The sequence below is a fragment of the Symphalangus syndactylus genome, chromosome 10, assembly GCF_028878055.3.
Source record: "Symphalangus syndactylus isolate Jambi chromosome 10, NHGRI_mSymSyn1-v2.1_pri, whole genome shotgun sequence".
In the NCBI taxonomy this organism is placed as follows: domain Eukaryota; kingdom Metazoa; phylum Chordata; class Mammalia; order Primates; family Hylobatidae; genus Symphalangus; species Symphalangus syndactylus.
The window spans coordinates 135,765,910-135,782,997 of record NC_072432.2 but is presented as its reverse complement, the minus strand read 5'-3'; the positions used below and the strand labels follow the sequence as shown (position 1 = coordinate 135,782,997).

General features: G+C 40.7%; 1 protein-coding gene across 5 annotated transcripts in view; it reads right to left on the bottom strand.

The window, feature by feature from the left end:
• Nucleotides 1-17,088, bottom strand: part of HGSNAT (heparan-alpha-glucosaminide N-acetyltransferase) — a 60,395-nt gene that overhangs the window by 29,156 nt on the left and 14,151 nt on the right. For 3 of the 5 annotated variants that reach the window (XM_055296128.2, XM_055296129.2, XM_055296130.2), the window contains exons 3-7: nucleotides 12,439-12,575; nucleotides 12,113-12,234; nucleotides 9,640-9,709; nucleotides 1,954-2,023; nucleotides 486-595 (exon numbers count right to left, since the gene is read on the bottom strand). In XM_055296128.2, the coding sequence (XP_055152103.1) occupies nucleotides 486-595; nucleotides 1,954-2,023; nucleotides 9,640-9,709; nucleotides 12,113-12,234; nucleotides 12,439-12,575 (509 nt within the window). Of the gene's footprint in view, nucleotides 1-451; nucleotides 596-1,953; nucleotides 2,024-9,639; nucleotides 9,710-12,112; nucleotides 12,235-12,438; nucleotides 12,576-17,088 lie in introns of those variants that run through there. The other 2 variants (XM_063610970.1, XM_063610971.1) reach the window with 2 other exon arrangements.

Sequence of the window (17,088 nt, the reverse complement as noted above, 5' to 3'; positions counted from 1 at the left end):
GGGTTTGCTAGCACGAGGGCCTGACACTCGAGTCACTCTGCTAGCAGCGCAGGATCAGCTCTCCCTCTGCCACATGCTGGTGTTTCCTCGCTAGACTAGTGCATCTTCTGAGCCATCAAGCTACTGACTGGACGTGGGATACAGTCTGTAGCCCCAAGTAACAGCGACTTGCCCAAATAAAAATGCCCTTCGCTCAGCAGACCGCATATCCAAGTGGACACTGGCTCTGGCCTCATCCACTACTCCTCTGTCAACACAGACACTGAGGATCATGGTGGTCTTCCAGATTGGAGAGGCTGCAGAGTTTACTTTTATATCCAAGAAATCCTTCCTCGCCTAGAAAGTAAAAGAATATCCAAGAAATCCTTCCTAGCCTAGAAAGTAAAAGATACGTAAAAGTCCTTACAAGCTAAAAGTGTGTGTATGTACAATTATGTAGTCCTGTGACTACCTGCACCCGCTGTGCTACAGGGAGGCCCACATACCCCCTGAAGGTGTCCACGCTGCGGAGGCGGGGTGGCAGGGCAGACAGACGCCACAATGCTGGCTGAACATCACCATCGAGAGAGTCTATCCTGCTGGGAGATCCCAGCTCCTTCAGAAAAAAAGGGAGAAAGATGACAACTCATAATGCTAAGGAGTAAATTTCATTTTGTCATTTTTTGATTTCTTTTTTTGCTTTGTTTTTTTTGTTTGTTTTTGTTTTATTTTTGAGATGGAGTCTCGCTCTGCGGCCCAGCCTGGAGTGCAATGGCAAGACCTTGGCTCACTGCAACCTCCACCTCCTGGAGTCAAGCGATTCTCCCGCCTCAGCCTCCTGCGTAACTGTGATTACAGGTATGCGCCACCACGTCTAGCTAATTTTTGTATTTTTAGTAGAGATGGGGTTTCATCATGTTGGTCAGGCTGGTCTCAGACTCCTGACCTCACGATCTGCCTGCCTCAGCCTCCTAAAGTGCTGGGATTACAGACGTGAGTCACCGCAACCGGCATCAATTTTTTATTTCTTTAGTAAAGAATGTGATATAGTAGAAATCTAAAAATAGTTTAGAAAGCTAAAAAATAGTTTTTCTGTAGGTGCAGTGGCTCACATCTGTGATTTCAGCACTTTGGGAGGCCAAGGTGGGCAAATCTCTTGAGCCCAAGAGTTTGAGACCAGCCTGGGCAACATGGTGAAACCCTGTCTCTACAAAAAATACAAAAATTAGCCAGGTGTGGTGGCACACACCTGTAGTCCCAGCTACTTAGGAAGCTGAGGTGGGAAGATCACCTGAGCCCAGGAGGTTGAGGCTGCAGCAAGCCGAGACTGCGCCACTGAACTCCAGCCTGGTCAACAGAGTAAGATCCTGTCTCAAAAAATAAAAAAGGTTTTTCTAAACAATACTTGGATTTGCTTTTGTAAAGATCCCATCTAGAGGTCTGGTTTTCTACTTTATCAGCTTTTCCTGCCTTTTACTGAGTTTGCCAGTGGCCACGTTGATAAACGACACCAAAAAAACTAGTCATAAGTGCATCTAGCACAAGCACAGAAGCCAACATCCCCATAAATGAGCCTGAATTTATTAACAAAAATGTAATGACATCATATTTAAATCATTAGAGGAGGCCATCAGCATTTATAGATTTAATATTGTTGTCTCTTATTTCTTTGTTTTAACTTTGACACTCTCTACTTAACTGGATTGATTCAACAATGCTGCCTGCAGAGTGAAAAATGTCTCTACCTCAGGTATCCTGATAGAGCGGAACGTTCCAGCGTCACTGAACCAAGAGAAGGGATGGAGCCCTTCCCAGCAGCTGAAGAGAGGGCTGCTCTCTATTAGGAATACAGGACCTACAACCTGGCCTTCCTCAGTATAAACATGAAACTGGACAATAATGATTAAATAGGAAACTATAAATTCCAAGTTTAGAAAACCACCTGGGCAATACACTATGCATCTCATAACTTACAGAATTGATGAGGCGATCAGTTTCTCGAGAACTTATGGCTTTAGAAATCCAATTGTTAAAGTCATCCAAACTGAAAATAAATAAAGGGCTCAATTACTTTACTTTCACTGGCAGAATTTTTTAAATGATTGGATATTATATGGAAATAAAATTAAAGCTCATATTCTATATTACTAAGTAATTAAACATTCTCAAAATTTTTTAACAATATAAAAATAGAAATCACAGTTTTCAGCAGCTCTACTTATAAATGCTCAACTCTGACAGCATAGTTTCCTCATCAATAAAACAGGAATGATGACAGAGCTTTCACTAAAGACTTCAGAAGGTAAATGAGATAACTATTCCCCGTGGCTGGGATTCTCACTAATAATACTATTAAAATTAAAATAGCAAAAAGTTGGAAACAACCAAATTTACTCAAAACAAGGATGACTAAACACAGAATATGACAGCTGTATGATAGGATGTGATACAGTCATGAAAGCAAAAGAATGTGGGCTCTACCCACACAAAGAAACATTAAGATGAAGATATAAACTATTAGGCCAGGCATGGTGGCTCATGCCTGTAATCCCAGCACTTTGGGGGGCCGAGGTGGATGGATCACTTGAGGTCAGGAGTTCGAGACCAGCCTGGCCAACATGGTGAAATCATGTCTCTAATAAAAACACAAAAATTAGTTGGACGTGGTGGTACACGCCTGTAATCCCAGCTACTCAGGAGGCTGAGGCAGGAGAATTGCTTGAACCCAGGAGGCGGAGGGAAGTTGCAGTGAGCCGAGATCACATCACTGGACTCCAGCCTGGGCAACAGAGCGAGACTCCATCTCAAGAAAAAAAAAAAAAAAGATAAAACTATTAAATACAAAAAGCAAAACCCTAACATTTACATTCAATTACAAACAAAAATGCACATGTGCACACTGGGAAAACTTGAAAGCAACTTTGGGGTGATTCAAATAGTTAATGTACTGGGTTCTTTTTTAATATGGTTGCTTTAATTCAAAAAGATCCAGGCTGGGTGTGGTGGCTCACGCCTGTAATCCCAACACTTTGGGAGGCCGAGACGGGCAGATCACGAGGTTAGGAGATCAAGACCACCCTGGCTAAGACGGTGAAACCCTGTCTTTACTAAAAATACAAAAAAATTAGCCAGGCATGGTGGCGGACACCTGCAGTCCCAGCTACTCTGGAGGCTGAGGTAGGAGAATGGTGTGAACCCGGGAGGCAGAGCTTGGAGTGAGCCAAGATGGTGCCACCGCACTCCAGCCTGGGTGACACAGCAAGACTCTGTCTCAAAAAAAAAAAGAAAGAAAGAAAAGAAAGATATCCAGATAACATTAAATTGATTTACATAACTAACGAAAGATAAATATATTAACTGGTTTTTCTTTAAAATGAGATTTCTACCTGGGAAAAAGTCTTTTGAAAAGTATACCCTACCCTGGCATAAACAAATTATCCAGTGCATAGGATTTTTTCCCCTTTTATTTTTTGGTCATGAACAGTTATACAAAAGCAGAGAAACCAGTACAGGTATAGCTCGAGACACTGCAGGCTTGGTCCCAGACCACCACAATAAGGCCAATATCACAATACAGTGACTCACACAAATTTTCTGTGACCCAGTGTATATAAAAGTTATATATTACACTATACTATAGCCTATTAAGTGTGCAATACCATTATGCACAAAAAGTTTACATGCCTTAATTTAAAAATGTATTGCTAATAAATGTTAATGGTCATCTGAGCCTTCAGCAAGTCCTAATCTTTCTGCTGGTGGAAGATCTGGCCTCCATGTTAATGGCTGCTGAGTGCTCAGGGTGGTGGCTGCCGAAGGTTGAGGTGGCTGTGGCAATTTCCGAAATCAAGACAATACAGTTTGCCACAGACTTTTCCTTTCACGGAAGATTTCTCTGTAGCATGTGATGCTGTTTGATAGCATTTTACCCACAGTTAGACCTTCTTTCAAAATTAAGAGTCAATCCTCTCAAACTCTGCCTCTGCTCTACCAACTACGTTTATGTGATATTCTAAGTCCTTTGTTGTCATCTCAGCAATGTTCACAACGTGGTTACCAGGAGTAGATTCCATCGTGAGAAACCACTTCCTTTGCTCATCTATAAGAAGCAACTCCTTGTCTGATCAAGTATTGTCATGAGATTGCAGCAATTCAGTCACGTCTTCAGGCTTCACTTCTAATTCTAGTTTTCTTTATTTCCACCACATCTGCAGTTATTTCCTCCACTGAAGTCTTAAACCCCCCGAGTCATCCATGAGGGCTGGAATCAACTTCCTCCAAACTCCTGTTAACGTTGATAATTTTACTTCCTCTCATGAATCACAAATTTCTTAATGGCATCTACAATGGTGAATCCTTTCCAGAAGGTTTTCAATGGACTTTGCCCAGATTCATTGGAGAAATCACTATCTATGGCAGCTATACAGCTTTATAAAAACCTATTTTTTAAATAGTAAGACTTGAAAATCACTATTACTCCTTGATCCATGGGCTGCAGAATGGATATTGTGTTGCAGGCATGAAAACAACATTCATCTGCTTGTACATCTCCATTGGAGCTCTTGGGTGACTTGCTGCATTGTCAATGACCAACAATATTTTGAAAAAAATATTCTTTTCTGAACAGTAGGTCTCAACAGTGGGCCTAAAATAGTCAGTAAGCCAAGCTGTAAACAGACGTGCTGTCATCCAGGCTTTACTGTTCCATTTATTGAGCACAGGCAGAGGAGATTTAGCATAACTCTTAAAGGCCCTAGGATTTCCAGAATGGTAAATGAGCATTGGCTTCAACTTAAAGTCACCAGTTGCGTTAGCTCCTAACAAGAGAGTCAGCCTGTCCTGTGAAGCTTTGAATTCTCCTTCCTGGCTATTAAAAGGCTTAGATGGCATCTTCTTCCAATAGAAGGCTGTTTCATCTGCATGGAAACTGTGTTGTTAGTGTAGCCACTTTCATCAATTATCTTAGCTGGATCTTCTGGGTAACTTGCTGCAGCTTCTCTATCAGCACTTGCTGCTTCACCTTGCATTTTTATGTTATGGAGATGGCTTCCTTCCTTAAACCTCCTGAACCAACCTCTGCTAGTTTCCAACTTTTCTTCTGCAGATTCCTCACTTCTCTTAGTCTCCACAGAACTGAAAAAGAGCTAGGGCCTTGCTCTGGATTAGGCTTTGGCTTAAGGGAATAGTTTGACCCTCTATCCAGACCATTCAAACTTTCTCCATATCAGCAGTAAGTCTGTTTCATTTTCTTCTTTTTCTTTTTTTCCTTTTTGAGACAGAGTCTAGCTCCTTTGCCTAGGCTGGAGTACAGCGGAGCAATCTCAGCTCACTGCAACTTCTGACTCCCGGGTTCAAGCAATTCTCCTGCCTCAGGCTCCAGAGTAGCTGGGACTATAGGCATGCAACACCATGCCCAGCTAATTTTGCGTTTTTAGTAGAGATGGGGTTTTGCCATGTTGGCCAGGCTGGTCTCGAATTCCTAGCTTCAAGCAATCATCTGGCCTCAGGCTCCCAAAGTGCTGGGATTACAGGTGTGAGCTACTAAGCCCAGCTTGTTTCACTTTCTTATCATTTGTGTCTTCCCTGGAGTAGCACATTTAATTTTCTTCAAGAACTTTCACAACTTGGCTAACTGTTGGGCACAAGAGGCCTACCTTTCAGCCTATCGTGGCTCTCGACATGCCTTTCTCACTAAGCTTAATCATTTCTAGCTTTTGATTTAAAGTGAGAGACATGCAACTCTTTCTTTTACTCAAACACTTAGAAGCCATTGTAGGGTAATTAATTAGCCTAATTTCAATATTGTTGAATCTGAAAGAATAGAGAAGCCCAAAGAGAGGGAGAGAAATGGGGGAACAGTCAGTGGGTGGAACAGTCAGAATACACTCAATACTGATTAAGTTCACCATCTTATACAGGTGGGGTTGATGGCATTCCAAAACAATTACAGTAGGAACATTAAAGTTCATTGATCACAGATCACCATAACAGATATAATAGTATGAAGAAGTTTGAAATATTGTAACGATTACCAAAATGCAATGCAAAGACAAGATGTGAGCACATGCTGTCGGAAAAATGGTGCCAACAGAATTACTCAATGCAAGCCTGGGCAACACAGTGAGAACCTCATCTCTACTAAAAAAAAAAAAAATTATCATGGTGGCACATGCCTCTAGTCCCAGCTACTTGGGAGGCTGAGATGGGAGGACTGCTTGTGCCTGGGAGGTCAATAAGTGTTGAGTATGTTCTGACTGTTCCTCCATCTCCCTCCCTCTCTTTGGGCCTCTCTATTCATTCAGATACAACAATATTGAAATTTGGCCAATTATAATTACCCTACAATGGCTTCTAAGCGTTTGAGTAAAAGAAAGAGTTGCATGTCTCTCACTTTATTTTTTATTTTTTGAGATGGAGTCTCACTCTGTCACCCAGGCTGGAGTGCAGTGGCACCATCTCAGCCCACTGCAAACCTCCACTTCCTGGGTTCAAGCAATTCTCCTGCCTCAGCCTCCCGAGTACCTGGGATTACAAGCATGCGCCACCACGCCCAGCTAATTTTTCTATTTTTAGTAGAGATGGGGGTTTCACCATGTTGGCCAGGCTGGTCTCGAACTCCTGAGTTCAAGCGATCCACCTGCCTAGGCCTCCCAAAGTGCTAGGATTACAGGTGTGAGCCACAGTGTCCAGCTGCATGTCTCTCACTTTAAATCAAAAGGCTGCAATGTGGGAGGTCAAGGCTGCAGTGAGCTGTGGTGGCACTACTGCTCTCCAACTTGGGAAACAGAATGAGACCACGTCTCGAAAAAAAAAAGAATTGCTGGATGCAGGGTTGCCATGAACCTTCAATTTGTAAAACATGCAATATCTGTGAAGTGCAATAAAGCAAAGCACAGTAACACAGGGTTTGCCTGAATAATGGACCTCCATCATCCAGCTTCAACAAGTGTCTACACATGGCCAATCTTACTTCATATATCCTCCCACCCACTGTCCCTCATTCCTGCCTCAGACTGTTTTCTAGAAAATCCTAGACATCATATCATTTCATGCAAAAACAATTTAGCATGTATCTCTAATGGATACAGACTATTTTTATTTCTAAACATAATCACAATACCCTTATCACATTTTTAAATGTTAGCAGCAATTCCTTAATATCGTCACAGCCAGTTCAGTTTCCCTGTCTCATAACATGTTTTTATAGTTCAGTGGTTCAATTCAGTATCCAAATATGATCCATATGCCCAGCATACATTTGCAATTCCTCTTTTTCCCTCACAACTCAACTCTGATTTCTAGTTTATTCAACATGGATAACATCACCATCACATGCAAAACGTTAAAATAGACACATCTAAAGAAGGGTGGCCAGGCGTGGTGGCTCAGGCCTGTAATCCCAGCACTTTGGGAGGCAGAGGCAGGTTGATCACGAGATCAGGAGTTCAAGACCAGCTTGGCCAAGATGCTGAAACCTCATCTCTACTAAAAATTAGCTGGGCATGGTGTCACATGCCTGTAATCCCAGCTATTTGGAAGGCTGAGGCAGAGAATTTCTTAAAACCCAGAGGCAGAGGTTGCAGCAAGCAGAGATCGCGCCACTGCACTCCAGCCTGCGTGACAGAGTGAGACTCCATCTCAAAAAATAAAAAATAAAAAACAAAAGGGTGAAAAGGAGAAGTTAAGATTTTTAAAAATAAAACGAAAATACTTAATTTTCTTGTTCATGCCGTTGCCTAAGTGAAAAAGAGAAGGGCTCTTTATTCTCTCAACTTTTTCTGGTTGTTTTTTGGCTCACAGTCATCTGAACCTCCCTGGGTATGTTGGAAAGCGAGGGGGCAAGGAATAAGGGACTCCTGCTTTGTCAAGAAGAGCATTCTGCCTGCAGGCTGGAAGGGCAGCATCATGTGCAAAGAGTAGTTTCAGTTCCACATGGGGCAAGGTGGAATTTCTTCCCTTGGAAAACACTTGATCTCAGCTATCAATTACTTTTTTATTCTTGAGACTCCCTGGCTGGAATGCAGTGGCACAATCTCAGATCACTGCAACCTCCACCTCCCAGGTTCAAGCAATTTTCGTGCCTCAGCCTCCTGAGTAGCAGGCACCCACCACCACACTTAGCTACTTTTTGTATTTTTAGTAGAGATGGGGTTTCATCATGTTGGCCAGGCTGGTCTCAAACTCTTGACCTCAAGTGATCCATCTGCCTTGGCCTCTCAAAGTGCTGGTATTAGAGGCGTGAGCCACCGTACCCGGCCTAGCTATCAATTACTTTAAAAAGTCATGTAATATGACCAGGTGTGGTGACTCATGCCTATAAGCCCTGTACTCTGGGAGTCAGACAGATGGAACACTTGAGTCTAAGAGTTCAAGACCAGCCTGGGCAACATATCAAGACCCCATCTCCACTAAAAATGCAAAGATAAAAAGAAAAAAAAACACAAAAAACCATTAGCTAGGCATGGTGATGCATGCCTATAGTCCCAACTACTTAGGAGGCAAAGGTGGGAGAATCACCTGAGCCCAGGAAGTCGAGGCTGCAGTGAACCATAATGGCACCACTGCACTCCAGCCTGGATGACATGAGTGAGACTGTCTCAAAAAAAAAAAAAATCCATAATAGATCCATTCACATGAAAAGCATCCTGACATACTGAAATAGCATTCGCATTTTATCAAAAGGTTGATGAGATAATACCTTAACTCAAAGAAATGAAACTCCACTGCTAGAATCTTCCTCTATCCCTAAAAAACAGGTTACACACTGGCTTCTGGGCAACGTGTGGTTCTTTTACCCTATACACAGATGGGGTCCTCATACATGGAATTATACTATTTCTAAGATGTACAAAGCTAAAGTATCACAGTGCAGGAATTCCCCAAAGCTTCAGGGTTTCCCACGCTAGCCAATTTAGAGGTTAGGTTTTCATTCTTCCAGTTTGGATATTGCTCACCAATAAAACCTTGTGGTTCTTCTTGAGACCCTAACAAGATAAGCATGAGAAAATTCACTCTTATTCTTTTTAAAACATGAAAAAAACTTTCCTTTGAAAGTTAATTAAAACTGGATCTATTTTACTTTCTTTTTCTAGTCTACTAATTCACTCTTACCAGAATCACTGTTCACCACGCAGAGCAGGACCAGTCCCTTCTCCACATTGGCTAACAAACTAACCAAGGGACAGGGAGTCTGTGAGAGGTCCAGAAGAACAGCCACCAGGCATATATCTGTGCCACCAGATGCCTGGGCTGGCAGAGGTTGGACAGCTGGACTAGAAGGTGCCTCAGAGCTCAGGGCCAGAGAGGGGGAGGGGAGTTCAGTGCAGCAATCTCCTCCTAAAATTGTCATGGGCCACTTCTGCTCGCTAAAAAGTCGGATGCTTTAGGAAATAATGATTTCTCAAGCATTTTCTTCCTCTTCAGCCATGTGGGAGGACGGAAGGCAAAAATCCACAAACACCTTTAATATCACTTCCCTAAAGTCAGAGACCACGTCTTAGTCTACACGAGTCCCTGAAGCCTAGCACTGGATGGACATGGGGGACACAGAAATGTTCATATCATCAAAGAATATGGCCACTTGAGGGTGACAGCTGCCCCTTCTGAATGTGTTATTTCTATACTCTGCCTTTCCAGTGGCGTCCTCCCCAAATATCTTACCTCAACAAGAGCCTCAGAAAGGATATCACAATGATGACAGCAAGACCAATAAGGAATGCAATGCTCACAGCTAGAAAAAGAGAAGAAAACACATTAGCCCCAAAAATGTCATCATGAACATCAAAGACATCACATCATTACATTTAATCTATAAATGAAAACCAATGAGGGGAAGCCTATATTCTCATGCTGAATTTCCTATAAGTAATTGAGAATGCTTACCCTGAAGGGAGTGATAATTGTCATTATAAAAAATATCAAACATAAATAAAAGCACAGAGAATGGTACCATCAACCTATATATAACCCATCACCCAGATCCTAGAATTATCAAGATATTGTCCCTGTTGCTTCATCTGTAACTACCCACCCACCCCCATGTCCTGCTTTTTCTGGCTAAACTATTTCTTTAGGAATCCAAGACATCGTGTTACTTCATCCTACATACTTCAGGATGTGTCTCTAAAGCCCTTGTAAAGACAGCCTGACACTGTGTGCCTCCTGACACAAGGCACTGAGAAGGACCCAGCCTCACTTTTGCTGTATGCCACTAAAAAATGCAAAACCTCTACCTATTCATGAGAAAACACCAAACATCAAGCAAATCCAAATCAAGGACAGCTGACAAAATAACCAGACATTACCCTTCAAACCATCAAGGTCATGAAAGGCAAAGAAAGACTGAGGAACTGTCCTAGACTGGAGGAGACAAAGGAGATCTGAAAGCTAAATGCAGTGTGGGATCCTACCTCAAATCCAGCACCGGAGAAGGATATTAAAAGGGACATTTAGAGAAATTTAAATAATCCCAATCAGCACTGTATCAATATTATGTTCAATGTTAAGAACAATGTTAAGTTGCTGGTTTCAGTAATTGTATGTGGGATAATTATACTGTGATTTTACAGTTTAGGGTTTAGGGGAAGCTAGGTAAAGGATATTTGAGAACTCTTTTTGCAACGCTTCTACAAATCTAAAACTATTTCAAAACTAAAAGTATCTTTGAAATGGGCCTTTTGTTATATAACCACAATGTCATATGAAATTAACAATAACTTCCTGGCCAACACTGAAAGTGTACCTGTTGCAGTTGCCCCATGACTGGTGGATGTGTTCAGCTGGTGAAAATTCCCCTTCACCTCGTGGTTTCATCCACTCATATGGTATATGCCTGAATCACAATCACTTACTTCATTAGGGGTTGCGACATATCCTGCCCTTTTGCTGTATTTATTACCTGGAATTCTTCTCCACAGAATTTTCCCTCAACAGGGACTATCTTTGGTTACCCTGAATTACAGTTAAAACGGGCAAAATAAATGCTTAAATCTCTCCTTTCAACTGACAATTTTAAATCACCCAGTTAACATCAGGTGCCCTGATTACCTATAAAGACAAAGCATTGTTTTTGTTTTGTTTGGAAAGGCAGGCCTTGCTCATTTTACTTTCATATGACCTCATGGTTTTTATACATTCATTATTTTTCTTCAACTACATATATTATTCTTCTTAATGCTTAAATTGTCCTACATTGGCCCTTTCATATTGGCTCCTGCGTTCTTTTGATATAACCTCATGGTCTTTAATAGCTTCCCTGTGAACAGTACTTGTTCACACCACAGGGATTTGTTACTGCCTTTTGAAAGGCAGCACATACATTGTTACCTAATGGGGAGTTCCGAATGGCAGATTTTCTTCAGTGGGGTTATTAAACAATGAATGATCCCTCCTTAACCTAAGAGGACCTCTGGACTGTCAGCAGAAGATATACAGGAAATACTATACCCTCACTCCTAAAACAAGGAGAGATATTTGACAGTCAATTACCCTATTTCTAGTTTCTGTCCACTGCATTAACTTTTTTGGCTTATTAATGCTTCATAATTAAACTAAAAACTATGAGAATATATTGATATATCATATTTTTGAGACAAGGTCTGGCTCTATCACCCAGGCTGGAGTGCAGTGGTACAATCTTGGCTCATTGCAACTTCCGCCTCCCAGGTTCAAGCCATCCTCCCACCTCAGCCTCCCAAGTAGCTGGGACTACAGGCATGCATCACCAGGCCCAGCTAATTTTTGTATTTTTTGTAGAGACAGTGTTTTACCATGTCACCCAGGCTCGTCTCAAACTTGTGAGCTCGAGTGATCTGCCTGCCTTGGCCTCCCAAAGTGCTGGGATTACAAGCATGAGCCACCATGCCAGGCCAATAAATAATTTTTTAATGTCACATAATTGTATTATTATATACAGATAATACAATAAACATATTTTAAATATACCATAACTAAGTAGGATAAATAACCTATAATTTATGTGGATTTTTTGGGGGGAGTAGTGCTCACCAGTGACCTAAGATTTAGGTTTTCAATTACAGAAAGCGTCACGGACTGCTTTGCTTTACAAACAGTACTCAAAAACTGAAAGCTCTGAAAATGCAAATGTGAACATCAGCAGAGAACATATACGTACGAAGGTTACTATCAACTGGATCCTCGTTCACAGCCAAGTCACAGGCAATTTCACTAACTCCATTATGGATGTTCTTTACCAAGAGAGAATAGTTTCCAAATTCTCCAAATCTGTATTCCAGCCTACAAAGATTAGGTAAAATGAAGACAAATGGTTAGATTAGAAAATAAGAAGTTGGATTTTGCTAATGTCATGGAGGCAGAATAATACATGTTCCTGGGTACGGACCAGAAAAGATAAATACTGTAAAGAGAAAAAAGCTAAAACCAAAATAGAAAAAGAGAAAATGCAGACTTCACTTAGATCACAACAAAGCAGGCACAAACCTACAAACTTCTTTCTCTTCCAAGGTGTCATTCAGCTGCAGGATAGATCCATGCTGGGTGCTGACAGAGGCAGCTGCAACGCTAGGCTTCCCCGCTTTTGGACTCTGAGGAACGTTTACCAGAACCTGAAACAAGCACTACAAATAAAAGCACAACAGGTCAACCGCCAGGGGCTTTTCAACATCTGTTGATTGTTAGAGGACATAAATATCCAACTGGAGATCCTGGCATGACTTTTCCTTCATATTTATAAAAAAAACCTCTAAATTGCAGTAATTTAAATTTACCTATTATTTTGTACTAAAACAATGACTGGGCTGGGCGCAGTGGCTCATACCTGTAATCCCAGCACTTTGGGATGCCAAGGCAGGCGGATCAGGATGTCAGGAAATCAAGACCATCCTGGCCAACATGGTGAAACCCCGTCTCTACTAAAAAATACAAAAATTAGCTGGACGTGGTGGCACATGCCTGCAATCCCAGCTACTCGGGAGGCTGAGGCAGGAGAATCGCTTGAACCAGGGAGTCGGAGGTTGCAGTGAGCCGAGATCGTGCCACTGCACTGCAGCCTGGCAACAGAGCAAGACTCTGTCTCAAAACAAAAAACAAAAAAAAAAACAATCACTGTGTCACTATGGAATTGTACAATCTTCATAGGTAAACTTCACAAATTAATAAGTAGAACATACATTAAGTCTTGCATTCTGTTGTTTTATTTAATATTAACAAGTAAGTTTCCATGATTTTATCTAATGTGCACATTTGTAACTTAATATATGTATTCTAGTCCATTAAATACTTTTGAGTATTTAGGCTGGTTTCAAAGCTTTTTTAATCTATTTATTGTTTTTGCTATATAAATTATGTGTTTTAAAAGACCTACACATGAGGTTCTTATTACTTTTTTGTTTTGTTTTATTTTTGTTTTGAGATGGGGTCTCACTCTGTCACCCAGGTTGGAGTGCAGTGGCATGATCTCAGCTCATTGCAACCTTCACCTCCCAGGCTCAAGCAATTCTCCCACCTCAGCCTCCCAAGTAGCTGGGACCACAGGCACGCATCACTACACCCAGTTAGTTTTTTGTACTTTTTGGTAGAGATGGGGTTTTGCCATGTTGCCCAGGCTTGTCTTGAACTCCTGAACTCAAGTGATGCACCTGCCTCAGCCTCTCAAAGTGCTGGGATTACAGGTATAAGCCACCACGCCTGGCCAAAGTTCTTATTCTTTTCAATTCTTTCTCTAAGGCAAACTTCTAAGGGTAAGATTACTGGATTAAAAAAATAGTCACTTTAATAGCTCCCACTACAAATGACCAAATATTAGTTACATAAATCAAATTAAAGCAATATATTTATTTCTCACCAGCTTTACTAGGATTTTAAAATCATTTTTTGTTCAGTTACTAGATATTTATATCACAGCATTAAGATTATATTTTAAAATGATCACAATAATTCAATAATTTTGTTACTTTGTTTCCTATGGTGTGAAACACTGTTTACATACCAAGTTCCCTTGACATAATCTTAGAAATATGTTCTCATATACTATAATATTAAACTTTTAACCCTCTCAAATATTTCTCCATTCTAGTGCTTTCTGTTTCATCCTGCTATATTATGTTTTCAATTATAAGTTTCAAATTTTTAATATAGCCATACTAATCTGGCTTGTTATTTCTTCTATTGCTTCATTAATTCAAAAATGTATTCTGCTGACATAGAATAGTTGAAAGGATTAAAAAAAACAGACCCAACCATATGCTGCTACAAGCGACTCCCTTCAATTTTAGGAACACACAGACTCAAAGAAAAGGGGTGGAAAAAGGTATTCTATGAAAATGGAAACAAAAAAGGGCAAGAGTAGCTGTACTAATACAAAAGACATAGACTTTAAGCCAAAAACTGTAAAAAGAGAAAAAGAAGTCCATTATATAAAAGGCCATATAAAATGATCAATACAGCAGGAAGATGTAACAGTTATAAATATATATGCACCCAACATTGGAACAATTAAATATATAAAGCAATTATTAATAGACCTAAAGGGAGCAAACAAGTCTAAACAAAGTTTAAAAATCAAAATCATATCAATTATCTTTTCTGACCACAATGGAATAAAACTAAAAATCAGTAACAGGAGGAACTCTGAAAACTGTACAAATCCATGAAAATTAAACAACATATTCCTGAATAACCAATGGGTCAATGAAAAAATTTTAAAAATTAGCTGGGCATGGTGGTGGGCACCTACAATCCCAGTTACGCGGGAGGCTGAGGCAGGAAAATCACTTGAACCCAAGGGGTGGAGGTTGCAGTGAGCCGAGATGACACCACTTCTCTCCAGCCTGGGCGAAAGAGTGAGACTGTCTCGGAAAAGAAAAAATTTAAAAAGAAATTTAAAATTTTCTTGAGAAAATGTAAAAAGAAATTTAAAACTAAAAATGTTGTTTCCATATGAAAATGGAAACACAACATTCCAAAACCTATGGAATACAGCAAAACCAGTTCTAAGAGGGAAGTTTATGGCAATAAATGCCTACATCAAAAAAGTAGGTGGCCGGGCACAGTGGCTCATGCCTGTAATCCCAGCACTTTGGGAGGTCAAGGCTGGCGGATCACCTGAGGTCAGGAATTCGAGACCAGCCTGGCCAACATGGTGAAACCCCATATCTACTAAAAATACAAAATTACCCGGGCGTGGTGGTGGATGTCTATAATCCCAGCTACTCAGGAGGCTGAGATGGGAGAATCACTTGAACCCGGAAGACAGAGGCTGCAGTAAGCAGAGACTGTGCCATTGCACTCCAGCCTGGGCAAAAAGAGCACAACTCCATCTCAAAAAAAGAAAAAAAAAAGGACACATATTGAGGAAAGGACAGTCTCTTCAATAAATGGTGCTGGGAAACTGGATATTTACATGTAGAAGAATGAAACTAGACCCCTATCTCTCACATCTTTCACAAACCAACTCAAAATGGATTAAAAGCTTAAATGTAAGACCTGAAACTATGAAACTACTAGAAGTAAACATGGGGGAAACATTTCATGACACTGGTGCATAGGTAACAGAAGCAAATCTAGACAAATGGGATTATATTAAAGTAAAAAAGCCTATGCACAGTGAAAGAAGCAATCCAGAGTGAAGAAACAAGCTATAGAATGGGAGAAAATATTCACACACTACCATCTGACAGAATACAAAAGGAATTCAAACACCTCAATAGCAAAAAAGTCTCATTTTTTAAATGGACAATAAATCAAAATAGGTATTTCTCAAAAGACATATACAACTATTATATATTAGGGGAAAAAAAGAAGATATAAAAATCCCAACAGGTATATGAAAAAATGCACATCACTAATAATCAGGGAAATGTAAATCAAAACCACAATAAGATATCACCTCAACTCAGTTATTTAGATAGGCTACTATCAAAAAGACAAAAAATAATTGCATGCTGGCAAGGATGTGGATAAAGGGGCACTCTTACACATTGTTGTTGGGAATATAAATTAGTACAGCCATTATGGGAAACAATATGAAGGTTCATAAAAATTAAAATAGAACTACCGCATGATCCAACAATCCCACTACTGGGTATAGATCCAAAAGAAAGAAAATCAGTTTGTCAAATTTACAAGAAAAAAACAACCCCATCAACAAGTGGGCGAAGGATATGAACAGACACTTCTCAAAAGAAGACATCTATGCAGCCAAAAGACAATGAAAAAATGCTCATCATCACTGACCATCAGAGGAATGCAAATCAAAAGCACAATGAGATACCATCTGGCACCAGTTAGAATGGCCATCATTAAAAAGTCAGGAAACAACAGGTGCTGGAGAGGATGTAGAGAAATAGGAACACTTTTACACTGTTGGTGGGACTGTAAACTAGTTCAACCATTGTGGAAGTCAGTGTGGCGATTCCTCAGGGATCTAGAACTAGAAATACCATTTGACCCAGACATCCCATTACTGGATTACCCAAAGGAATATAAATCATGCTGCTATAAAGACACATGCACATGCATGTTTATTGTGGCACTATTCACAAGAGCAAAGACTTAGAACCAACCCAAATGTCCAACAATGATGGACTGGATTAAGAAAATGTGGCACATATACACCATGGAATACTATGCAGCCATAAAAAAGGATGAGTTCATGTCCTTTGTAGGGATATGGATGAAGCTAGAAACCATCATTCTCAGCAAACTATCACAAGGACAAAAAACCAAACACCGCGTGTTCTCACTCATAGGTGGGTGTGGGCGGCAAGCCACCCAGGCGCCAAGGCAAGAGACCGAGGACACGAGCTGTTCCAGTATAATAAAATATAAAACAAGAATAGTTACACCAGATATAGATCTTAGATATGATTATAGATGAATATCATTAATCATCAGTTGGTAGTAATTACTCTTTATTCCAATATTACAATAATCCTCGCTCTATAATCATAACCTAGGAAAAACCAGGCCATACAGAGATAGGAGCTGAGGGGACATAGGTGTGACCAGAAGACAAGAGTGCGAGCCTTCTGTTATGCCCGGACAGGGCCACCAGAGGGCTCCTTGGTCTAGCGGTGATGCCAGCATCTGGGAAGACGCCTGTTGCCAGGCGGACCGTGGTCTAGCGGTAGC